Source organism: Dipodomys merriami, unplaced genomic scaffold (genome assembly GCF_024711535.1).
Source record: "Dipodomys merriami isolate MVZ:Mamm:240054 unplaced genomic scaffold, mDipMer1.0.p SCAF_12, whole genome shotgun sequence".
In the NCBI taxonomy this organism is placed as follows: domain Eukaryota; kingdom Metazoa; phylum Chordata; class Mammalia; order Rodentia; family Heteromyidae; genus Dipodomys; species Dipodomys merriami.
Genome location: NW_027202493.1, coordinates 4,322,432 through 4,348,389, shown reverse-complemented (window position 1 = coordinate 4,348,389; position 25,958 = coordinate 4,322,432). Strand labels below are relative to the sequence as shown.

At 38.0% G+C, this 25,958-nt stretch overlaps 2 protein-coding genes across 3 annotated transcripts in view; both read left to right on the top strand.

Moving 5' to 3' along the window:
• Adam32 (ADAM metallopeptidase domain 32) overlaps positions 1-11,618 on the top strand; it is a 104,891-nt gene extending 93,273 nt beyond the window's left edge. Inside the window, exons 20-23 of the mRNA XM_070016124.1 lie at positions 2,282-2,320; positions 5,896-5,934; positions 8,441-8,479; positions 11,513-11,618. Of these exons, the coding sequence (XP_069872225.1) occupies positions 2,282-2,320; positions 5,896-5,934; positions 8,441-8,479; positions 11,513-11,519 (124 nt within the window). The 3' untranslated portion in view covers positions 11,520-11,618. The remainder of the gene's footprint in view (positions 1-2,281; positions 2,321-5,895; positions 5,935-8,440; positions 8,480-11,512) is intronic.
• Positions 11,619-22,795: 11,177 nt separating this feature from the next.
• Positions 22,796-25,958, top strand: part of LOC138823153 (disintegrin and metalloproteinase domain-containing protein 5-like) — a 75,897-nt gene continuing 72,734 nt past the window's right edge. For both annotated transcript variants that reach the window (XM_070016123.1, XM_070016122.1), the window contains exons 1-3: positions 22,796-22,895; positions 23,726-23,817; positions 24,628-24,683. In XM_070016123.1, coding sequence (XP_069872224.1) covers positions 22,841-22,895; positions 23,726-23,817; positions 24,628-24,683 — 203 coding nt within the window. In that variant the 5' untranslated portion in view covers positions 22,796-22,840. The remainder of the gene's footprint in view (positions 22,896-23,725; positions 23,818-24,627; positions 24,684-25,958) is intronic.

Below are 25,958 nucleotides of genomic sequence, written 5' to 3'. Positions count from 1 at the left end.
CTGTTCACAATAGCTAGGATATGGAAACAACACAGAAGTCCCACCACAGATGAATGGATCAAAAAATTGTATCTATACACAATGGAATATTATACAGCCATTAGAGAGGTCAAAATAATGGCATTTGCAGGGAAATGGATGGATCTAGAAGAAATCATGTTGAGCCAGGTAAGCCAAGTACAAAGAGACAAACGGTACATGGTCTCCCTGATAAGTGGATGTTAAATCCAAAATGCAAGGTGATATGACAAAATTAACAAGACTTAAGAAACAAAGGACTTCCACTCATCTGGTTGAATCATTACTAAATAACCCCATGCTGCTGATCACATATATGGTATATATGTGCACACTGGAGGGAAACCAGGAGGATGACACAGAACTAGAGGGAATCAGGGAAAAACATACACCAGCGGGACCCATCAGCTGCACTGGACATTGATCAAAATGAACTAAGCAACTCAATGGCAGCGATGGGAGGGAGGGAACAAATGGGAAAGAGGGAACAGCTGATGCTATGCAAAACAAAAGAAATGTACATATCACCCAATGTGGAAGAAATCACTGTATTGCAAAGCTCACAGAACTCATAAATGTTATAGACTATGACAGACAATTTGCCCCATGAAGGTTAGAATGTGTTTGTGACGTTAAAGAAGCATCACTACCATACAATACTGTGAAGTTTGGGAAATTATGTAACCACTTAATCACAATAAAAAATTTGAAAAAAAAAATCAAAGGACTGATAAACATTGTTTCATATTTTTAGTCTGGGTTTTCGTTGGTTCCAAGCAGGAGAGGGAGAAATCTGGTCTGATTCTTCATCTTGGCCATACATGAAAGTACACCTTTACATTTGTGACTATATTTTCACATGTTATTTTAAACTTTGTATCTCACATTCAGTTTGATTTTGTGAGGTCACTCTCCAATTCTTCATCCATCTTTCCTGTGTTAGGCTGTGGCTTGTCTTCCTGTATGTATCTCTGTAGTCATTACAAGTGTTCATACACAGAAGTGGCTTTTTAAAATCATGTATCATTCTTGATATGTAAATTTATTATTTCTTGTAGTATCAACACCAATGTTGTCATTTATTATCATAAACTCTAGGTATTTCACCTGGTCAAGAAATATATGTAGGCTGTTTCATTTTTATTTGTCTTAAGGCCAAAATTACTTAAAACGATTGCTGTGCCTGGTGTTTACAAACTTGTGAGACTGTGAACTTGGGCCCAGAAACTATATTCCAGGGGCTTAATGGACCCATGCCTGGCAAACACACACTTTGCTGAATTTCCCATTGCATTCTGAAGGTCATTGATCAGCATTTAAAAAATTATTTTGGATTTTTGGATGACATGGCCTTGCTTGTCTTCCAGGTGTAGTTGAGAGGTTTCATTACTGCTCCTCCACATATGAAGTCCTGGGACCTATGCTAAGGCTTGGCTGAGCTCTAGTTTTTTTCTGTGTACAGAACAGCTTAGCTGCTTCTGCACTTACTCAGCCTCATTGCTAGCCTCTCCCATACACTATTTTTGTTGTTGTTGTTGGTTGTGGGGCTTGAACTCTGGGCTTGGATGCTGTCTGTACCTCAACTCTTCAGCTTAAGTTGAGCACTCTACCACTTGAGTCACAGTGTTACTTCCAGTTTTCTGGTGGTTTTATTGGAGATAAGGGACTCACAAACTTTCCTGCCTGGTCTGGCTTTGAACCGCGATCCTCAGATCTCAGCCTCCTGAGTAGCTAGCTAATTACTGGCATGAGCCACCAGCTCCTGGCATAATATTTGGGATTTATTCTTTAACTAGCATTCTTCTGTGAGGAAGGGAAGTTTTGTCTAGAAATCAGCCTAGGTTTTAGTTTACAAGACATAATCAATTTTGAAAAAGGAATGAAAAATTACAAGTTGGGTTATAGCAGAGTCAGACATTCAGGTTCAAATGTTACATATCCCATGTTTAGAAGTGGTAAGACACAGGCCTGTGAAGTATCTCAGTGTCAGAGTTCTTGCTGTATTTAAGGCCCGGGTATAAACCCAGGTACTGAACAAGAAGAAAGAAAAAAACAAATCTGAGATTTCTTGATGCTTTTCTCATTGAAAAGTCTGAAATTTATACTCTTTGAGGGTGAGGTATATGAGAAAATAAAACTAGTATTTGCACCTTTACTCAGTGATATCTGGACATCATTTATTAGTAAGTACTTTTATAAAAAGTTGAACTTTTTACTCATGAAGTAGGTAAGTTGTTAAGTTTATCTTTTAATTTTTTTATAGATCCAGATCAGAAGAGAGTACGCACACTTACACCAGCAGGTATGTGAATTAGAAGATACATGTTGAGAACTGAGAATAATTAACTGAGGTTAATTCATAACTCATAATTTTGGTAAGACAATGAATAGAAAACCAGACTGTAAATAGGAATTTTTACTCCTAATAAATTAGGCCTTTACTCCATTCACTAAATGTTTATTAGAAGTCTACTCTGAAAAAAGTACAAAGAATATGTCTAACAGGATATATATGTAATGAGAAAAGAAAAATAGCTCATACCTGAGACTTACTAATTCCAGTTACTCAGGAGGCCCAGCTCAGAGAATCATGGTTCAAAAACAGTCCAGGGGGAAAACTCTATGCTTCTAATAAACCAGCAAAAATGCTGCACTGGCAGTAAGCTTCAAATGGTAGAGCGCCAGCCAATGAACAAATAAGCCTAATGAGGGCACAATTTTCTCTGTTCAAGTCTCAGTACTGGTGTGCATGCGTGCGCACACATACACAGACACACACAGAAATAGAAGAAAAAATATATAGTGCCAAAAGAATCCAGTTTGGATGGTACTTTAGTATACTTCTTGGGTATACAAACTAGTGTCTAAAATTTGATAAACTGGCACATAGTCCATAAATCTAGATTTATAAATTTTTATAAAAATTTTGGTTGAGAAAAATTAATTATATTGACTTTTTATCTTCAATTACAAGATGTTATTTTTATCTTCAACAAATAGCATTGTTTTCCTACTAATGTTTCTGAATTATAAATTGAGTTGTCACTGGTAGCTATTCTATTTCAGGGTAAAAATCCAAGCATTTGTTCAGTAAGAATGACTATTTTCCTATGCTTAACTCTTTCTTATCTCTTACTGAAAGATGCACTTTGGAAACAAACATTAAACATATCAAACTGAAATGGTTAATTTTCTTTATTTTGTGAACTCTGTTATCATGAGTAAATTACCATGTATTGTTGAAGAAAGTGGATGTAGTTAGCTTTTCTGCACCTTGGGACATAGGTCTTACATTCTGTTGTCTCAGAGGGTACAGGCCAGGTTTATCTTACTCAACATTGTGTAACCAATATGGAGTAGAATGCTTGGCATGTCTTAAGTGGCCAGCACATTAAAACACAAACAAAAGCTACACAGACAACCCTCCATGTACAATGCACACACACATTCATCTATCTGTAATGTTATCTTTCTCCATTGTTTCGTTTTTCATCCTGAAATGTTAACATAATCATTATTCACCAGAATAGACAGGGGGAAAGACAGCATCACCCACAGGAAAACATACATTCCAGCTCCCATAGTTTAATCTGGAATGTTCAGCACCACAGCCTTTGGTTTTAGTGTGTACCAGGGAAGCATTTTTTAAAAATGATTATTCATTTGAATTTCAACAACTCTACTGGATACTACAGGTTTCAGGTCATTTATCTTTGATATTATCTTTGCCTGGTAAAAGTTCATGGGAAAGGATATTGAAGCCAAAGAAAGCAAAGAGGCAGGATGAGTCATCTAACAGTGTTAGTACTACATTATTTGGAATTATTGTCGTCATCATCATCATCATCATCATCATCATCATCATCATCATCATCATCATCATCATCATTATCATCATCATCATTTTGTCAGTCTTGGGGCTTGAACTCAGGGCATAGGCACTGCCTCTAAGCTTTTTAGCTCAAGGCTAGTGCTATTCCACTTGAACCACAACACTACTACTGGCTTTTTGATGATTAATTAGAGATAAAAATCTTGTGACCTTCCTTGCCCAGACTGGCTTTGAACTGTGATCCTCAGATCTTAGCCTCCTAAGTAGCTAGGAATACACTGGCCACTGATGCCTAGCAGAAGTGATTTTTAAAAAATGTCTATGTTCTATCAATATTGCCTGTGTTTCTCTGAAAATCAGAAGGATCTTAGGCCTTTTACCAGAAAGTGCTAATCATTGATCTCCATATTATTGTTGTTTAGCTTTTAACTTCTTCCAAGTATTTATGTAAAGGAACACACTTTCCATTAGTCACTGTTATTATCATTTTAAATTAAATAAGTTGTTAAGACTTTAAGTTGTTAAGACATATATATATATATATATATATATATGTATCACTTGTTTTGCTCATTATTCATTGTTGAATCCATTTACTTTTATTTAATTTGAATGTCCATTTTTCCCTGTAGTACAACCTTTTTACCCTCAGATAATGTCTCCGTGTTACAAACCTTTTGTGTTAACTGTCTGGACATGACTTTTCTCCCATTCACTTCTGAATGATAGCTAGATGGTTACAGAGCATTTGGGAGGTTGAGAGTCACTTGCTTGAAAGTCTTACAATACTTACTTACTGTCACTGATTGTCAATCTGGTTATGCTATATGCTCCCTCCTTAAATCATGAAATCATTAATTAAAATCATTTATTTTTCTAGGTGGTTTCTAAGTTATCCTATGTGTCTTATTTTATTGTTATATGATTTCATCTAATTTATTTTTATCCAGTTTTGAGTCTAAATATTACTCAACATTAGATTTTGAGTCACTGATTCTGGAAAAATATCATTCATATTTTCTTCAGTTATTGATTCTTCCCCATTCTGTTTCCTCTCCATCTGATATAACTATTCTAAGGAGGACTTTCTCATTGTTGGCCTTTCTATAGCCTACTGGACAGTTCATAATTATACTTTTATATTGATCTGTCATTGTTTGGTTCCTCCATCAGTTTGTTAATCACTCAGTCTTTTTAACAATGATCATTTCTTTGCCTATTTCCTGCCTTGACCTCTGTGGAGATGTTAAATATTTCTATCTTCCTGAAGTTCTCGTTCATCTTTTCCATTCACATTGCTCATGTAATCTGCCTGTTATGATCTGAACTAGTGGTTATAGCTTTTATCTATCTTCAAGACCATCACATAAAGGTATGAGATTTCAAGTTCTCCCAAGCTAGATTTGTTAAAAGCACATACCTTAGGGGATATAGCTTTGTTTTTAGCTTTGGCTCCTGTTTTCTGATGAGCTTCTTCACTTTTCACTGCTAGATATTCTCAATTTTATATAAGACTTTTGTGCTAGTGTACTTCTAGCTCTTTGGTATATGTGTAATAGAAAGGGAAAGTGTTCCGCCAGTCCAATCTGACAGGCTGCCCGAAGTAAATGTGAGTTTTAATTTACAAAATGTAGCACTTTATATATCAACAAATAAAAAGGTAACGTACACCTTGAAGACCAAATTTAGGATTTTAGAGCCAAGTTTTTATATTCTGTGTTTAAAAGTCACAAGGACAATGTTTTTGAGGAGTGTAATAGTAGGCCTTTTGATTACTATGCAAATATTCTACCATATGCTTCCATCTGGAATTCCTAAGAAAGAAAAGATGTTTCCTATCTTGGTTCTTTTTTTCTACTGGAGAATTTAAATTTGGTGCTCTAGGTTGGATTTAGAGTCTAGGTAAATAAGAATACAACATATTTCCATACCTAAGGGTTTAAAGGGTTTAAAGGGGGGGGGTATTTTGGGTATAAAATGGTCCATTTTTCAGTCTCAAAACAATATTAGTTTAATACTAACTATTTAATATTATTTTTATTCAGATCCACATCAGAAGCTAGTAGCCCAGCAAATGCCACCAGGTAAACAATCTAGGATGTGTTTCTTTTAAATAAATATATTGAATATATTATAATATGACTCAAAATCTTTTTAGCAGCTAGACAAAGTAGACAAAGCTTTATGCAAAAACTAATAGTGAAATTTTCTATTCTAAAGACAATTTATCTTTCTTCAGATAATTAGAGTCATATAATTGACTGTTGTGATACATTGTTAAAATCCTAGTGAAATCTAATCTGAGAGAAGGTATTTATGTTTAGTCTGCAAAATGAACTCAGGATTTGAACATTTTTGCATGCTTTATATGAAGGAAAATATTGCTTCTTTGTAGAGATTGCATTTATATCTATGAATTAAGTTAGAAGGAGCTTTATTAGACAGTATTTTAGATAATTAAAATCTACTGTCTTTATAAGTATGCTGACAAGGGCTTTTTGAGTTCCTTTAATATTTTTAGTTTCTCATTTATGACTGTGTTATCTAATGTTATCTGATGCTTTTTGTCCTCTTAGAGTTTTTCTTTTCTTGTGTTGTCTACTCTTTCTTCCTTTAAGGGCCCTCTTTTAGTCATATTGTGTTCACTGCTCTTCCAGAATAGCATATATATCCATAACTTATGTTTCTTAGCTTTACCCCCCAAATTATGTAGTTTTCTTCCTGAGGAAAGTGATCCTCTAGGAAAGCCACTGAGATTCTCTGTCCTTTATACCTAGATTATCTTTGGATGTCTCCTTATGTAGACACCCTTGCAGGCATTAGCGAGTTACTTCCTCCAAACTAGAACAAAAAAAGATTGTTTTTGGTTATCTCTGCTCAGCGGTGCTGTCTCCAAAGTATTGGAGATGGAGTGTCCAAACTGCAATTCTGTGGACTTTGGCACTTTACCTTCATTTGTCTTCTGAAATTGCGTGTGGGTAATGGCCATTTTGTTCATGACCATTTATAGGCAGCACCATCAAGAGTGAATGCTCAATAGGTTCTTTTTAATGAATGACTACTCTCTGAAACTTTAAAAATTCTTATTTTTCTTAATGTCAATGAGAAATGTCCATTTAAGATAGTGAATCATAATCAGAGTCAACTTTCCCATCAGTTTTCTCCCAACTCTTCCACCTTTCCACATTAATCTCATCAAATTGCCTTGTTCAATTTTCACGTATGCACATGGAGTAGTATGACTATATTTGCCCGCTTTCCATTTTTCTGTCCATGATGTAAACTTTTGAGGATTATTCTTGAGCTTGACATCTGCACACACGATTAGTGCTAGAGCTGTTCCCATAATCCCCTCATGTTACCTCTCAGCCTGCCTGTAATCACATAAATAGCCCTTTCTAGGAGTGCCTTTCAACTTGGCAGATGCAAAGGAGAGGGTAGTGTTACAGGACAACACCACTTCATTTGAAGAGTAAAGTTTGGAACATGAATGTGTAATCCAGCCTTTTGTCTAAGATTTGTCAGAAAAGAATTTTTTGATTTTTGAAACTTTAATAAGATAATCAGCTATAGTGTCTGTGCTTAACTGTTATAACAACTATTGTGTTTTCTTAGAACTACAATATAAGAACAGAAGTTCGTTTTCCCTTTATGTTTTTGTGTTTATTTTTTGGAAAGTCAGTGAGAGACACTGGACTCTTTGGTTGAATACACTGAAACAATTTTTTTAAAGTAAGAATATTATGGGTATAAATGACAATAGTCTCTTATGTATCTCTATATGTCTCTTTTCTCTCTCTCTCTAAATGTACATGTTATACGTGTTTTTATTGGCTGGAGGAGAATTAATTCTATGGAATAGGGAATATTTTTTGGTCAGAGTAGGAGCATAAACCAACAGTAAGTTTTGCAGATTAAAAAAGTGGATTTCCCAGCAATCTTCTTCCTTTGTTGTATCACCATGTGGACAAACAATTGGTTCAACAACTGGAGGCCAGGATGGAACTTGTCTGCACTTCCTGATCTGTTTTGGAGTATGTGAGAAGTTTAATCATTATACACCAAGCTAACTGAATTGTCTACAGGGATCTAGATTTTGAAGACATTGCTTATGCCTTGATATTCAAACCATTTTTATAACCTTTTCTTAAAATCTAAATGATATGTCCCAAAATAAGGTGTGGCTGAAGGTATGGTTAAAGAGGAAGTTGAATGGTTAAAAAAAAACTAGAGTAAAGGAGAGGTTGGGAATAAAGGAGAGAAAGGGAATAAAGGAGAAGTCTGTCATTAGATCAGTGATAGACTTTGGTGGTAACATTGATGTAGTTAATCTTAATTTGTCTTCAGTCCATTCTTTTTCTCTCTCATTATTTTACTTGGTAGATTAGAAGTAAGGAATTTGTCGATATAAAGTAGACAAAAGGTCCAAGAGTTTTCAATTTTGGTAACAACAATTAGCAAAAAATAATTAGAAATTTTGCTGGCTATTTTTAAACTTTGAAGAGAAAGATGGAGAAATTGTCATAAAAAACATAACTTTGATAGATTGTATTGTGCCAACCTAAAAATGTTATTTTCCTTTTCATTTAGATCAAAGTCACGGGAAAGCACCCCAACACCTTTCAGTGGGTAAGCATACCAGGAGATAGTTCCTAAAATAAATATAGATTTTAAGTAAAATGATATTACTTATCTCCATTTAATTCTTAAGTATTGATTAGGCAGATGAATTGTTAAGTTGTGTAACAAAAAATAACCTATCAACCTTTACTAAACTTGCTGCTGAGTACTTACTTCAACAACATTCTCTCAAGCTAACTAAACACTTGCTCTTATTGTTGGAGTGAGATTAAGGAATTGAATTTAGTGAGATGCAAACCTGAGTTTATAGCACAATCAGAGTACCATAGGCCCAGTGCTCATGACTTATGAGTAATGAGGGTTAAAAAATCAGTTCACATTCCCACAAGCAATCCATTACTTTTTCTGGCATCCTCACCAGCATTTGTTGTTTGTATTTTTGGTGGTTGCAATTCTGACTGGATTGAGGTAGAACCTCAATGTTGTTTTGATTTGCATAAATCCTAATATACTGCTGATGGGAATGTAACTTAGTGCAATTATTATGGAAGTTATTATGGTGATTCCTCAAAAATCTAAAAATAGAACTCCTCTATGATCCAGTGATACCACAGTTGAGAAATTATGCATGTTAGGATAGAGTAAAGGTACCTGCACACCCATGTTCATTTGTTGAACTATTCACAATAGCCCTTCATGGAAACAGCCTATATGCTCTACAACCAATGAATGGATCAATGAAATATTAGAAACATACATGCACACACACACACACACAAACACACACATTGGGTTGTAACCATCCTACTGTCATTTACAGGAATGTGGATGGACCAGGAAAAATAATACTTAAAGAAGTAAGCCAGGTTCAGAGAATCAAATGGTACACATGGAATGTATAAACAAATACTAAAACACGTATCAGACCATATGGCTACATACATGATCAAACTGTCTAAAGTATGGTAGAATTAGGAGTTAGATCTACAATATAACCCTTTTGAACACGTAACAACAATTTCAACATAATACAAGGAAGCAAGGAAGCTAAAACAGTTTTGACTAAGGGAAATGGGGAGTAGATTGTAGGAGGTGGATAAAGGAACAGAGGAATGGTGAATCAGTATAGCCATACTCTTTGTGCATATATGAAAACGGAACCAGGATACTCGAGGAGATAGAGGTTGGGACAGAAGGGAAGGGAATGATGAAAGGAATGTTTCTGATTAAGATTCATTGTACACATAAATTGACATCTTAGGGGCTGGGAAGGTGGCTCAGTGGTAGAGCGCTTGCCTTACAGGCCCTGGGGTTCGATTCCTCAGCACCACATAAGCAAAAAGAAAAAAGCCGGAAGTGGCGCTGTGGCTCAAGTGGTAGAGCACTAGCCTTGAGCTGAATTGCTGAGGGACAGTGCCCAGGCCCAGAGTTCAGGCCCCACGACCGGACCCCCCCAAAAAAATATTGACATCTTAAGGGGAATCCTTATGTCAAACCATTTGAAGAAGACAATCATATATAATGTAATACAATATGTAGAAATATATTCTATTATATAACATATACTTTTGTAGAAAATGGAAATATATAAAATACATTCATATATAGTCTACTAAAAATCTGTTCACATTATGGAAACCAAATATGATTGGCTTTAATCATTTGGAAAAAGTAGCTACTTAACTTTCATATAAAGTAAATATATTAATGCTATATTCACAAATATTTGTGCATGAAAAGTGTAAAATTTTCTCATTTTTCAATACTTCTGATTAAAAATGACAGTTCCTCAGAAATCAGAAAATGGTAAATATGACCACTATGTTTTGGAGTTTGAACTCAGAGCGTCATGATTACCAGTCAGACACTCTCACTTGAATCACACCTATTGCTTTTTGCTCTAGTTTTTTTGGCTAAGGTCTGATGTTCTGGCTCAGAACCAACCTTGGACCATGATCCTCATACCTGTGCCTTTTTTTTTCTTTTTTGTCCATCGTGGGGCCTGAACTCTGGGCCTGGGCGCTGTCCCTCAGCTCTTCAGCTTAAGGCTGGTACCCCACCACTTGAGCCACAGGCCCACTTCTGGCTTTTTCTGCTTATGTGGTGCTGAGGAATTGAACCCAGGGCCTCATGTATGCTAGGCAAGCGCTCTACCACTTAGCCCCCTTCCCAGCCCTGACCTGTGCGTTTCTTTTTTTTTTTTTTTTAATTTTATTTTATTTTATTTGAGAACATACTGTACAGAGGGGCTACAATTACATGGGCAGGATAATGCATACATTTCTTACCAAGCATTGCAGCCTCCTCCTTTGTTTACCCTTCACCTCCCTTCCCAGCCTCCCCCCTCCCCCCACCCAATTATACCCCCCTCTCCCCCCCCACACCGACATTGTAAAGCTGGTTTTGACATGACATTTTGTACTTCTCATTGTTGCAACAGGTCCACCTGAATCCTTAAACGACTTGTTTGTCCCCATCTCCTCCACATGTTATACTGACATCAAATAAAGTGAAAGCGGGGGTTACACTGTGGGGGAGGGACATACAAAGCAACAAAGAAATAATCTTATAAATGCGTTAGAAACACATGCATGAAAGAAACGAAAACATTAAAATACATATTTAAGGGTTCATTTTCCTAACATCACATTATCTGACCTTTTCCGCTTGACTCATACCTATACTAGATATTGCAAATAAGGGAAACCATGGGACCTATGCTTCTTTGGGCCTGGCTTACTTCACTTAATATAATCTGTGCGTTTCTTGTAGCTAAGATCACATGTGTACATCACCACATCCGGCTTATTGATTATGTTAGGAGTCTCACTATTTCTGGGCTAGATTTGAACGGCAATCCTCCTGATATGGACCTCACATGTAGCTGGGACTACCGACAACCTTTGCAGCCTGATGATAAAAATTTGACAAATAAACATTACATAATAAACATTCTTTGAAGAGCTATTTTCTTGCCACAGCCACATGTATTTTTCACTCAGCAGTCCTTTGTCTGTAGGCTTGGCAGTGGAATGGAGTTTGCTATCATTGCTTTGAACATGTGTTTTTTCTCTTCTGCAGTAACTAATCATCCTCTCAGAAGGCAATGGAAAACATCGATGGTCTCACTGAGAAAAGCAAATTACATCTTTTCTCTGGACACAGCCGATAAAACCAATAAACTGAATGTGGATCAATTTGTGTGTCAATTTGTGTGCTTTTCTTTTCCCTCCCTCTACCTTAATTTTTGGCCCAAAGGGTCATGATTTTGCCACTTCTGGCCCTGAAGTGAAGATCAAAGCTACAGCTCAAACACCTACAAATATTTGTTGTATATTTTAGACTTAAAATTTAACTTTAGCTTTTTTGAAATACATGTGTATTGAACATACACTATTGAAATACTGTGTAACATAGCACCTGAAACTACTTGTCTTGCCTAACTGTGGTTTGGTACCAATTGACTGACCTCTACCCATTCCCCTCCACCTCCTTTACTTCCCACAGACACTGTTGTATTATCAACTCACACTAGACCAACATTTTCAGATCCCACATGTCAAATCATAGAATGATCATGAGATCATGAGATCATGTAGTAGAGACAATAATGATGACCAGTTCTATCTATATTGTCAGAAATGACAGGTTTTTCCATCATTTTATGGTTGAGTAATAGTCCATTGTAAATATATGCTACATTTTCAGTACCTATTCATCTATTAATAGACAGGTTAATTCTATAGAATGGTTATTGTGAATACTGCTAATATGAACATGGTAGCACATACATCTCTCCAGATCTTTTGGGATAAAAACTAAAAATGAGATTGTTAGATCATACAGTAATTTTATCTTTCACCTCTTAAGGAATTTTCATGTACTTTTTCATAATGACTCTGCCTATGCTGCATCTTTCATTCTATAGAAACTTATAAATTTCCAGGTTTTATGTTTTAAATTTCAGAATATTAGTATTTGCATAATAAAATAGTTTTAGGGATGGGATTAAGTCTAAACATGAAATTTATTTTTGCTTCACAAAACTGAGTAAGGATAACTAATACAATATGCTTAATAGTATTGTACACTCAACAGAATTTCATGATATGGAATTTTCTATTTCGGGTACCATCTTAGTGCCCAAACAGTTTTAGATTTTGGAGCATTTTGGATTTTTGGAATAGAAATGCTGAACCTGTACTAATTTACATTCCCAACAACAGCGTATGAGGGTTTCTTTTTCTCCACATCTGTTTCCTGGATGGCTAATTACAAATTTGTGATCTTCCTGCCTCAGCCTCCCCAGTGGTGGGATTGCAGATTTGTGCTACCGCACTGGCTCTTGTGTCTTTCTGATAATGACTGTTTTGATAAGTGTGCAGTGGTACTTCACTTTCCCCTGTGGGTAGCTGGTAGGTGAACTTCCTATTGAAGGAAGTGGAGCCCGTTCTTGCTGATGTCACTCTTTAAGTTCTGATTCCTCTATGTGTCCAATCTGCAGAATGTTTGTTCACTGATTATTAAGTCCTAGGTTTTCAACCATGCTTTTTTAAAATGGTTTTCATACTCTGTCAGATATTTTTGGTCAAATTGTTTTCTGTGTAACTTGTCCACAATGGCTATTTTAAATGGTTAAAGACTTCTTCCTGATGGGCATTTGAAGCAATATAGTCCTATGCTACTGGCTCCAGCTTTATCAACATTACTCTGATTTTCTCACTGATGAGTACATGGATGAATCTGTTTTTAAAAAAATATTTTGGAGCTTCAATTTCCAGGACAATGGAAGACGGAACAAGCAGCAAGTGGTCTCCCAGGTGAAGGTCAAAGTAAACTGGTAGGTCTGGGATGGGCAGTAGATGAAGTGTGACCAGGAAGTTTTACTCTGAGATTATGAACAAGAATGAACAGCAGACCCTAGGTGTCCCCTCCCCCATATACTAGTCCTTACACTGGCAACTGCAAGTTTCCAGGTAGGAGGCCAGGTTTCAGAAATCCCTTCGCCAGACCAACAGTTGACAGGACCCTAGAGTCATTGACAGGAATGATGGATGCCCAGTGGCTTCAATTTTGTTTTAAACTTTATTAATATGCTCTACAGGAAATATATAGGAAGCAAAGAATAAAATGATCTCAGCAGTTTGGTTAGATAAGACTTTCTAACTCTTGAATGTATGCACAACATGTTTAAGTGACTGAGATCATATGGCTTTTTCAAATGTTGTGAATATTCACCAGTTCAAAATACCAAAGCTACATGAATATTTTCACAACTAAGAATACACTATACCAACTTAATCTGTCAGGAAAAGGAATCGTAATCCTGCCTGCTTTGGGGACAAAAACTTTCACTAAAGACAAAAATGATGACAGGCTTCTAGACAGAAGAATCGGCAGTTACATTACCTTATGCTCCATTGAAAATGAGCTATAAAGAAAGATATACTAAGCAGTTTCTAAGCTTATTATTAGGTTTATAGTATACTATTAACTATGAGCAAGAAAGTATGTTTTCTCTGAACCTGTGTATCCTTTTTGGCTCTAATCAAAATGTAAATCTGATGCTGGGCACTGGTGGCTCACACTTTTAATCCTAGTTTCTCAGGAAGCTGAGATCTGAGGACCATGGTTCAAAGCCAGTCTGGACAGGAAAGTTCCTAAGACTCATCTTCAACTGACAACAAAAAGAGAGCCAGAAATGGATCTATAGCTTAACTGGTAGTGTACTAGCCTTAAGCAAAAATGCTCAGAGACAGTGCCCAGTCCCTGAGTTCAAACCCCAGGACTTGCAAAAAAAAAGTAAATTTGAACAAATTTGCAAAGCCTCAGTTGTAGGAGCTATCTAATTCCATAACCACTTTAGTTACTCATCAGATCTCTATTTGCCAGTGAGCTAGGAAACAGGGTACATGGAGAGTCTTCCCCAGGAAGATTTCCCAAGGCAAGACTGCTCAAACATCTAAAGACAAAGGGTTGGCGTCTGGTGGGACAATTCTGATAATTGTGAAAATCTGGAATGGCTTTGTTGATAGAACCTTCTAATTTTTAATAAAAATTAAAAAAAACACCAGAACTTAAAATCATTACCTCAGTTCTCCTGCCGTTGAATGTCTGCCTCTGTTTTTCTTCCAAAAGATCTGTAGCAGACCTCACTAATGACTTGTGCTCTCAGTTGCTAGGTAATGTTAGGAACCTGGGGTACAACTGAATTCCAGTGAAAATACGTTTCAAGCATTTGTTTTTATTTCTGTGTGCAGCTCCATGTCCAGCTTTTGGTGGTTAATTGGAGACTAACCACCAATTAGATTTTCCTGCTCAGGCTGGCTTCAAATGTGATTCTCAGATCTCAGCCCTATGAATATCTACAATAACAGTCTTGAGCCACCAGTGCAGGACTTCTTTCTTTTTTCTAAGCTTTATGGGCAGGCTTGTGAGCAGCATTGTTAAAGCCCTTATTTATAACACAAACACCCTGTAGGCCTGGGCCTGCCTCTTCTCACAGCTTCAGGACAGAAAAGAAAGCCAATGTAGATATGGGCTGTGAGCAGAGACTTTTGCCTTTACTGTCTAAGGAGTTCTTTCATGATCCATGTTGAAATGGCAGACCCACATCAGCTCCTTCACAGGTTGTTAACTATTTTTCTTTTTATGCTAGTATTGAGACTTTAAGGCCTCACATTTTTGCCTTTTTTTTTTTTGCTGGTACTGTAACACTTAAACTACAGCTCCACTTCTGGGTGTTTGCTAGTTAATTGACAACAAGAGTCTCACAGACTTTTCTGCCAGGGCTGGCTTTCAACTATGATCCTCAGATCTCAGCCTCCTGAGTAGCTATGATTGCAGGAGTGAGCCAGCAACACCAGCTTTCCTTCACATTTCCTCATAAATACTGTTTATGGCTTCAGTCAGTAACATTGAAGTTTTCTTCTAAAACATCTTTCCTATATATATATATATATATATATATATATATATATATATATTCATATTCAGATGTATCCATAAACTGAAGGTTCTTTTATAGGTCAACTTATATGTTGTCTCAGATATTGACAAGGTTCAAAGTAACATTCTTTCTGAAACAAATTTCTGTCAGCGCTGAACCTGTGAAATCAAACCTGTTATGAGCTTACAAAATGAATTGCTGTAACAGGAATGGTGTAGACATGATTTGATTTCAAAAAGGGAGTAATAGAAAAGATTAACAAGTCTTAGGTAACTCTAAAATCCAACAAAGCAAACAACAGTCTTCAAACCTGAGAGTATCTTTGGACTCCATGGCACACCTTGGAAACCTCCCCTGAAACTGCTCTGTCCTTAAAGCCTCAGAACTCTGGGCCTGTGAATTGTGCCCATTTTACTTATTCTGCATAGTGTGATTTTGTTTCCTGGTCACTTTGTCCCTTTTAGTGATAATGTATAACTGGACAGCAGTAGCTTTGATAAGAGTGTCACAGCATCAGACATGTTTAAAATGCTGCTGGTAGCCAGATACTAGTAGCTCATGCCTATAAGCCTAGCTTCTCAGGAGACTGAGATCTGAGGATTACAGTTCAAAGCCAGCATGGGCAGGAGAGTCTGCGAGACTCTTTTCTCCAATTAACCACTTCCAATTAACCAGAAGTGGAATTGTGGCTCAAAAATGGCAGAGCACTAGCCTTGAGCAAAAGAGCTAAGAGACAGCTCCCAGGCCTGAGTTCAAGCCCCATTACTACCACCACCAACAACAAAAATTACGTTGGTGTCTGTCTTCCATTTTCTCAGTTGGTAGTCATTAACAAATCCTTTCTTATTTCTTTGATCTTTTATTTTTCTGTTTTCTTCTGTCCTGTGATTTCCCCTATAAAACCCCTTTCCAGTATGACTTTCTATGTCATGCTCTTTCTGAACTCACATACTTCCGCATTTCTCAAATTTGAATAATATGCTGAAGTTCTCTGCAGTCAACACTTGAATAAGCACTGATTTCATGCCTCTAATACAGTCATTATTCTCATGTAACCTTCATGTTTTGATAAGTGGTCTAATCTTTTCCTCAGAAAGACTTAAGAATGCTCCCTTCATTGTCCCCTTAAATTTCATCTCCATTTCTTCTCATTTTATTCTTTCTAATGCTTACTTTGCAATCTGAATCTTTTCTATGTTTGCTCATTCTCTTTTAAATTTACAGAATCTTTCCCCCCCTTTATTTCCTTTGATTTTGTTTTTTCTCTCCTTTTGGAATTATTATTACTTAGATATCAATTTTGCTTAACAGTTCATTTTATTTTATATTTTCATTTTCTTTTATTCCCTTATTCCTTTGTGGATATTTGTCAAGGTGACATTTCAAATTATTAGTTTATTAGACAATTGTGTCCATTCTATATATTCTTAGTGCAACTTAATATCCTAGTCACTTTATCTCTCTGCTCCCTTTTGTGCTGGTCCTCTAGGCCTGTGTGCTATACCTGATCTTTTGTGTTCAAGTCTGGTGGTCTACCACTTTTTGGCCTTTTTGGTATTTTCTCGGAGATAAGAATCTCAGACTTCCCTGCCAAGCCTGGCTTTGAACTATAATCTTTAGATCTAAACCTTCTGAGTAGCTAGGATTATAGGCGTGAGCCACCAGGGCTCGGCTCACTTTGTCCTTTTTAGTGATGATTTACAGCTGGAGACCAGTGGCTCATGCCTGTAATTGCAGCTACTCAGGAGGCTAAGATGCAGAGAATCGAGGATCTAGGCCAACATAGGCTACGAGATTCCATTCCAAAATAACTAGCAAAAAGTTGAGCTGAAGGTATGGCTCAAAAAAGAGCAGCAGCCTAGTAGGCAAGCTGACGTGCCTGAAATCAACCCTAGTACTGTTAAAAATAAAAAAAAAGAAATGAAGATGATTTGCTATTGGTATTCTGCCAATAACTTCCTTTAGTCTTGCATCACCTCAGAGTAATTTCAAGGCAAATTCATATGTTTCTGCTTCCCCCAGGAAATTTGTGCTCAATGCCACCCTTGGCTGTGTTTTATTAGGTTGCAGGCTAGGGTTTGCAAAGGAATGATCTCCCAATGGTTTCTGCTGTTGTGGTATAAAAATTAAAGACATAATATTTGATTTAGGTACTTAGGCCATGTAAAAACGAGAAGTCTCTGCTCATCAATAGTGGATGATTTTGTAAGTTTGTTTTTATGGTTGTAAAATCGAACCGTAACTCGACTTCTGCTACTAAGTGCGTCGCTCCCAGCTTTTGTTCTATTCCCCAAGCGTCCTTCAACAGTCACTAGGCGGAAATTGTTAACACTTCTGGAGTGACCATTGGCCAAAATGGACAAAGCCTGCCCAACTGCGCAGGCTTAAGCGCTCCTCCCTCCCACTTCCCGTCCAGAATGCTTAAAAGCTGATGCCAGCTGCCTGACCCTCAGGCCCTGCTCTAAGGTCCCGCCGGCGCTTTGTTCTTCCGCTCAAATAACATTTTGTTTAAACCACAAGTCATCCTCGGGTTTGGGGTCCTACTGGCTATTGAGTCCTGGAAAATACACTATTTGGCACGCTGGCCAGGAAGCAGGCCTTGTCCAGGATCCACGACATGAGACCACCTGGGAAGGGAACCGGCTGGCCATCCCAGCTCCACCCGGGCCGCCCTTCACATGTTTGTTCCCGGATGTAGTGAGCCAAGAGAACCGTGGGACACCTGAAGGAAATCTTGTCATTCCCCAAGACACCTTCCCTGGAAAGACACCTGATCTGCCAGGTTCACAAAGAAACCCACTTAAAAAATCCAACTAACTAACCTGCTCCGCAAACAATTTTTTATTCTACAGCTGGACTTGGTGGTGCACTGCATGGCATGCCAACAAACTAACCCATCCTCTGGTAAGGGGCCCCCAGTGGGAGTGAGAGAGATACAGAGCCAGGAAGGGACCAGAAAGTGGATTTTACTAAAGTTAAACCAGGCTAGTATGGGTACAAGTTTTTGTTGGTTTTTGTGGACACATTTTCAGGATGGGTGGAAGCTTTCCCAACAAAGACAAAAACAGCAAAAGTGGTGGCCAAAAAACTCCTAGAACAACTAATTTCTAAGTTCGGCTTACCCCTAGTTATAGGATCAGATAATGGTCCTGCTTTTGTCTCTAAGATAACTCAAAACCTGGCTAGGCCCTGGGGATCAATTGAAAATTACATTGTACATACCGCCCCCAGAGATCAGGACAGGTTAAAAAAATCAGACCCTTAAGGAGACCTTAACTAAATTAACCTTAGAGAATGGCAAAAGAGCATAACCTCTTTTGAGATTTTGTTTGGGAGGCTGCCTCCATTACTTGCCTGTCTTAGGTATGGAGTTGGTAACAAAGCTTTCAGACATCTCAATGTTGTTTTGATTTGCATTTCTTTTATGGCTACGGAGGTTGAGCATTTCTTCATGTGTCTATTGGCCATTTTTATTTCCTCTTCAGAGAAGTTTCTTTTTAAGTCTTTAGCCCACTTATTTATCTTGCAGTTGTTTCTTTGAGGATTTGTTGTTGGGGATTTAATTTTTTGAGTTCCAAGTATATTTTAGATATGATACCCTTGGCCATTTTATGGCTAGTGAAGATCTTCTCCCAATCTGTGGGCTTTCTATTGATCTTCTTAGCTATATCCTTCGCCATGCAGAAGCTCTGCAGCTCCAGTTAGAATGGCTATATTCAAGAACTCTAATAACAACAGGTGTTGGAGGGGATGTGGACAGAAGGGAACCCTATTGCATTGTTGGTAGGAGTGTAAACTTGTTCAACCACTTTGGAAAGTAGTATGGAGGTTTCTCAAAAGACTTCACATAGAGTTCCCCTATGACCCAGTAATCCCACTTTTGGTCATTTACCCAAATGATCACAAACAAGACCATACTAAAGCTACCAGCACAACTATGTTTATTGCAGCATTATTTACCATAGCTAAGATATGGAACCAACCCAGATGCCCCTCAGTAGATGAATGGATCAAGAAAATTTGATTTTACACACACACACACACACACACACACACACACACACACAATGGAATTCTATGCCTCCATCAGAAAGAATGACATTGCCCCATTTATTAGGAAATGGAAAGACTTGGAAAAAATAATATTAAGTGAAGTAAGCCAAGCCCAAAGAAAACATAGGTCCCATGGTTTTCCTTATTTTCAATAACTAGTATATGTCTGGGACAAGCAGAAAAGGTCAGATCAGGTGATGTTAAGCGAAATGAACCCCAAGATAGGGACACAAGTGGTTTTTTCTTTCTTGTTTCTAACATATTTATAAGGTATGATGTTATTTTTTTGTTGCTTTGTATGTCCCTCCCCCAAGGTATAATCACTGTTTTCACTGTATTTGATGTTGGTATAATTTGGGGAGGGGAAGGGAAAAAACAAAATGTTTAAATAGGGATACGGGTTGACCCATTGCAACAATGAGATGTACAAGACACTATGTTGAAAAATGTACATTACAATTTAGGGGGGGTATAGTTGTGGAGATGGGAGGGAAGGGATGGTAGGGGGAAAATCAAAGGAGGAGACAACAATGCTGGATAAGAAATGTACTCATTCCCTTGCTCATGTAACTGTAACCCTTCTGTACAGTATTTTTCACAATAAAAAACTTATTAAAAAGCAAAAAAAAAAACTTTCAGGCAATAACATCCTTCAATCTTTACAGGTTCTTCAGCCATTAGAGGAAGCTCTTAAGCTTTCCCTTAGGGAAAGCTATATTTAACAGCCCCCTTTCTCTCTCCCCCCCCCTTTAGCCCCATCCTTTACAACAAGGTGACCAAGTGTGGATAAAACAAGCTCAAGACTCTTGGACCCCACTGGCAAGGCCCCCATGTGGTGATTTTGACAACTCCCATGGCAGTCAAGGTGGATGGACTCAGACCCTGGATTCATCATTTGCTAGTCAAAAAGGCAACCGAGCCCGAGTCCAGCGACGCTGTCAGTTCTGAGCCTGCCATATCAAGCCCTCCAAAGAGATGGTGACTTGAGCCACCATGGGGGGATCCCCTAACACCAAGACTGTTATATTCATAACTATAATTTATTCCATAGGTTGTTTTGGACAAGATCAGCCTCAGGTATTTGATTGGTGTCTAATTGATACAGCCACAGTAATGTTATTAGTTAAGTCCTCCCCAACCTCACATGTCCAAGCCCCATCCTTCACAACTGACTTATGTCAACTTTGGCCAAACTTACATACAAGTAACTGTAATCTAGTTAGGATTACTCTTAAAATTTGGGACCCTTTCTCAACTGCTATGGTATGGGAGACCAAAAAAAACTTGGAAATTAAAATAATATACCCATGACCCAGACCCTGGCACATGATTTACCATCCAAAACATAAGACATAAATTACCTCTAAACCATATCAGGCCTAACTGAGACCTGTTCTTAAAAACTCACATTCGGGAGCCAACCCCTAGACCAGAGGCTCATGGTTGAAAGCCAACCCCTAGATATAAACAAGCCCCAGGGAGTAGCCATAATGCTACCCATGAGCCCCAAACTGTCCCAGTTACCCCCCCCCAAAACAGGCTTCCCTAACACCCTCACTAACCCTTTCCTGCAACTGTTAAAAGCCACTTTCTCCCTTGTAAATGCCACCTGTCCCAACTTAACTAGAGACTGCTGGTTCTGTTTAGACTCAAAGCCACCTTACTTCATAGGAGTGGCTGTTACAAATGCTACTATACAGTTAATAAATCTACAAAAATCTACAGATGCCTCAGTATACAATCGAAAACAAAAACTCACCTTAAAAATTTTACAAGGCAGACCCCTCTGTATGGTATTTTCACAACAAAAAAATTTACAAGGCACAATGCTTGATAACAAAGATTGATAAGAAATGTACTCATTACCTTGCTCATGTAATTATAACCCCTCTGTACAGTATTTTCACAATAAAAAACTTATAAAAAATTTACAAGGCTAAAAATAACGTGTTATAGCTAATAGATATCCACTAAAACTTCTCCTTATGTAGGACATTGTAAAAATACAATAAAAAATAACAAAGTTCTTAAAAGCCCAGAAACTGCTTGGTTTGCTTCACCCAAGATTTAACCCAGTGTATACATAAACAAGTGCTCAGTCAAACAAAAAAACTTTGTATCATTGTACATGTAATACCTCAAGTATATTTGTATGATGGGGGTGTGTGCTGTACACATCTAGGCCCAATGGGACAATTGATTAGGCCCAAAAAGAGCTGTAGCTGTATTAATTCCCTGACTAGTAGGCTTTAAAATCGCTAAATCAACAGGTGTCAACACCACAGCCTTCTTAGTAGGTGACAAAAACCTCTGCCAACTAAGTGCTGCAGTGGACCAGACTCCGAAAAATTTAAAAAAGCTCTATATCCAAGCTAAACAAAACAAAACAAATGGATTCCCTCGCAGAGTTGGTACTCCAAAACAGGCGTGGTTTAGACTTACTATTCTTAAAAAAAAAAAAAAAGGAGGTTTATATAAGCCTTAGAAGAAGCCTGTTGCTTCTATGCAAACCAATCTGGTATAATTAGAGATACTTTGACCAAAGTAAGAGAAAAACCTGTGTGTCTGCAAAAAAAAAAAAAAAAAAAAAAAAATCGACAACACTCCTCAATTGGTATTCTATAATATAGGGATTTTTTGTTGTTGTTGTTGTTTTTGTCAGTTGTGGAGCTTGAACTCTGGGCCTGGGCGCTGTCCCTCAGCTCTTCAGCTCAAGGCTAGTGCTCTACCACTTGAGCCAAAACGCTACTTCCGGTTTTCTGTGGTTAATTGCATGTAAGAGTCTCACGACTTTCCTGCCCGGGCTGGCTTTGAACCGCGATCCTCGGCTCTCAGCCTCCTGAGTAGCTAGGATTACAGGTGTGAGCCACCGGCCCCCGGCAGTCTGGGGATTTTTATTTTTTATAGAGCTGATACCAGGATTGGCAGGAATAGAATCCAGCAACGGTAGCTTGGGATGCTGCAGAAGTTTTTGAAAATTTGTATTTGAAGAGCTTGTTTTATTGTCCTGTAACAATGCATCTAACCATGAAACTGCAAAAGTCACAGCTTTTGTAACCTTGTATTTTTGTCTGATCCTAGCTCAAATGGGTGGTGGGTGTGTGGATGTGTGGGTGTAATGTGCAGACTCGGTGATTGCTACTAATGACTTGACTGTTTTCATATTTATTTTCCTAATTGTAGCTGGAAATTAATTGCAAAGGAACGATCTAATCAGAAGATAGAAAGGAAATGCTCTCGAAGCCCTGCCCTCTCCAATTGAGAGCTGCCTATTAAGGAACCTTCAGGGTGCCAGAACTCCTTTTCTTCTCTTCTTCCTGCCCTGCACCCCGCGAGGTTGTGCACGCGCCTTACTCGCCCCAACGCCCCAACTGTTGCCACCAGGCCGGCTCTAGGACAGCAGAGCCATGGTCCCGCTGCTGGTGCTGCTCACTGCACTCAGCGGGCTGCAGGCCGACTCTGGTGAGTCTGGGTGGTGGAATGCCTCGGGGTGCAGGCTGGGAAGCGGCCCCGGGGTGCAGGCTGGGAGGGCACCCTCGCATCCCAAGGCGGGTCCTGCCCTTCCGCCTCCCGCCCAGGGTCCATGCTCCCCTATTCTCTTTGGCCAAAAAAGGACGGTTAGGAAGATCTGGGTGAGTTCCCTTGATGTGTAAAATGGACAAAAATGAAATCCAGGCTTCTCCTCATGTACTAAAGTCCTATGATTCCGGAAGTGGCAATAGCACTGAAACAGCTCTGGCCCAAATCCTGCCTAGACAAATGCTGTCTTTCACCTGCTCCCCCGGAAATGGCCCACTACCCTCCGCAGGGTATTAGACCCCACTTTGTATGTGCTTTCCAGAAAACAGTCTTCATTTTCCTGGCCTGTGTTTTCTTATTTCCAAGCCCTTTAACCCTCGCTGACGTTTGGTACTTGGTCTTAACTTCATTGTGCTGTGGAATTGCACATGTACATGTATGTTTATGTGTAAATGTGATATAGATGTGTGTACGTGAATGAGATGTGTGATATACGTATCTAAGAACTGTGTATACTCATGTATATGTGTATATACATATACACAGCTCTATGTGTGTGAGGCAGAGAGAGATGAGAGGAAACTTGAGGACTCGAGGTGTTGATAACAGGTTAGAAATTCATAGATATGGGGATCATAAATTCAGTAGAAAAGAAGAGATATATAGGTTATTTAAAAATAGCTGTTAATGCAAAGAGAAATGCATAATTAAGCCTAGAAATATAAAATGAAAATTTCAAGTATCAAAACAATATCACTTATTTCTATTTTTAGATACACATAAAATCTACCTACAGCTCACAGTTCCTGAGAAGATTGTATCACCAGCTGCAAAAAGACGTCCAGAACATAATCCAGACAACAATGTAATTGGGGAATGTTTTCTCTTTATAGTTTAGATTCTGATAGATTGCTTCTAGCATCAAAGCTGTTGAATACAGGGCGTAGTCAGCCCTGGCAGCTCAGAGCAAGCTCAGCACACAGCCTGTGTGTGTGTGTGTGTGTGTGTGTGTGTGTGTGTGTGTGTGTGTGTGTGTGTGTGTGTGTGTGTGCCATTATGAGGGCTCTTACTCAGCTTTTTTACTCAAAATTGACATTCTACTACTTGAGCCACATCTCTACTTACAGGTTTTGCCTGTTGATTGGAGCTAAGAGTCTTTCTGATTTGTCTGCCCAGGCTGGCTTTGAATCCCAATCCTCAGATCTCAGACTCAAGAGTAGCTAAGATTACAGGTGTGAACTACTAGTGCCTGGCCAGCATCCAGCTTTTAAATATGTGTCAACCAATATAGAACAGACTGGTTCCAGTAAGAATGAAAGACTCTGAAAGAAGACCTTCAAGCACAAACTTTAAGGGAGTGGCAAAAATCGTGGGTTTCCCCCAAGAACAGAATTAGGATGGGGCAAGGGAGAGAGACAGGCTATTTGGGATCCGCACAGGGATCTGGAAAGGTATCTCTGAACCCCAGAAAATGACAGGCAAATGTCCTTCAGAAGTGGGACCAGTCATGTAGTGCAGGTGTGGAGTCTTTCTACCTGCTTCTATGTTTCAAATCCTAAAGCTTCAAATATTTACATGGGAAGGGAAGCCAATATAATGGTAATATGTTGTTATTAATCTGGTCAACTTTTTAAAGCATAAATTAAAACACATTTCTTGGCTATTCTGGTTACAGCTTGCTTATCTTATTACAATAGCAGGGAAACCATATTTTATCCATCTCAAAAAGCAGTAAGTAATTATATTTTGTCCCTTCAAATTTTAATTCTTTAATCTCTTAAGTTTAAAAACATAGTTATAATTAGACTCATTTTAATTCAAGCATATTGATAGCTGTTGTATATTGAGTATTAGTTAAAATCCTAGGCAATGAAAAAAGTTAAGGAATATATATTACAGGAAGATACATTCAGGTATATTAACCGAGACAGCATTTTATAATATGATATTGTACTAGCAATAAGAACAAAGACAGTCATAAATGCATTAAAGTAATACTAATAAGAACAAAGTGTTCTTATGAAATCTGAAGTCAGAGAAGGGTTTTTGAAAGAGGTATAAGATGACCTGTGTGCCAAGAGAAGATAACCAGTAGCTTTGTAAAGAAGAGGGGTAGGTCAGGATGATAATTTATAGCAAAAAATGATTTGCAAAACAAAAAGATGCAAAAGGGCTTTTTGTGTGTACAAATGGTAATGCAAATTATGAAATGATATATTTTTCTGAAAGGTAGAGGTGAAAGTATTTAGAAAACCGACAAGTGACAGATATTTACTGACATTGCAAGGATTTTGTATTTACATAGTTGAGTGTGGTAGGTTGTATTTCAGGGGTAAGAAGTAGAGGAGGTTGATTTAGTTACATGACTGAAAGTTTTGGTGGGTGGTTATGGCACCTATCAGTTATAACTGGAAAGAAAACTTTAGTAGACCTAAGACAGATTTGGTAGGCTGCCTGCGAAACATCAAAGACTGCAGTTAATTTACTTGCTGGACAACTTATTTTATAATCAAAGGAGTGATTTGAACAAGGGTGATCTATATGTGCAGAAGGGGTAAGTTTGAATTGTAGTCTTTATGTTCAAGTGTATTTTTCCACTGGAAATAGGAATATAGGCTTCAGTAGGAAAATACAACAGTAAGCAATATAATAAATATTATTATTAAATAGCAGCATTCAATTTTTGTAAATTATTTTTTTATTGTCAAGATGATGTACAGAGGGCTTACAATTACGTAAGTAAGGTAATAAGTACATTTCTTGTGAAATTTGTTACCTCTTCCCTTATTTTTCTCCTACTTCCCTCCCCACTTACCCCCACCCCCAAGTTGTACAGATCATTTCCAACATACTTTTTTGTATATATCGCTGTTGCATTGGTTCCCCCCTTGTCTGTTGTCTTACCATTCTGTTGTTATCCTTCCCTTTCCTAATTCACATAAATGTATATACAAACCAGGGTACCAAAATCAAATACAATGACAATGGTAGATATACTATAGGGGA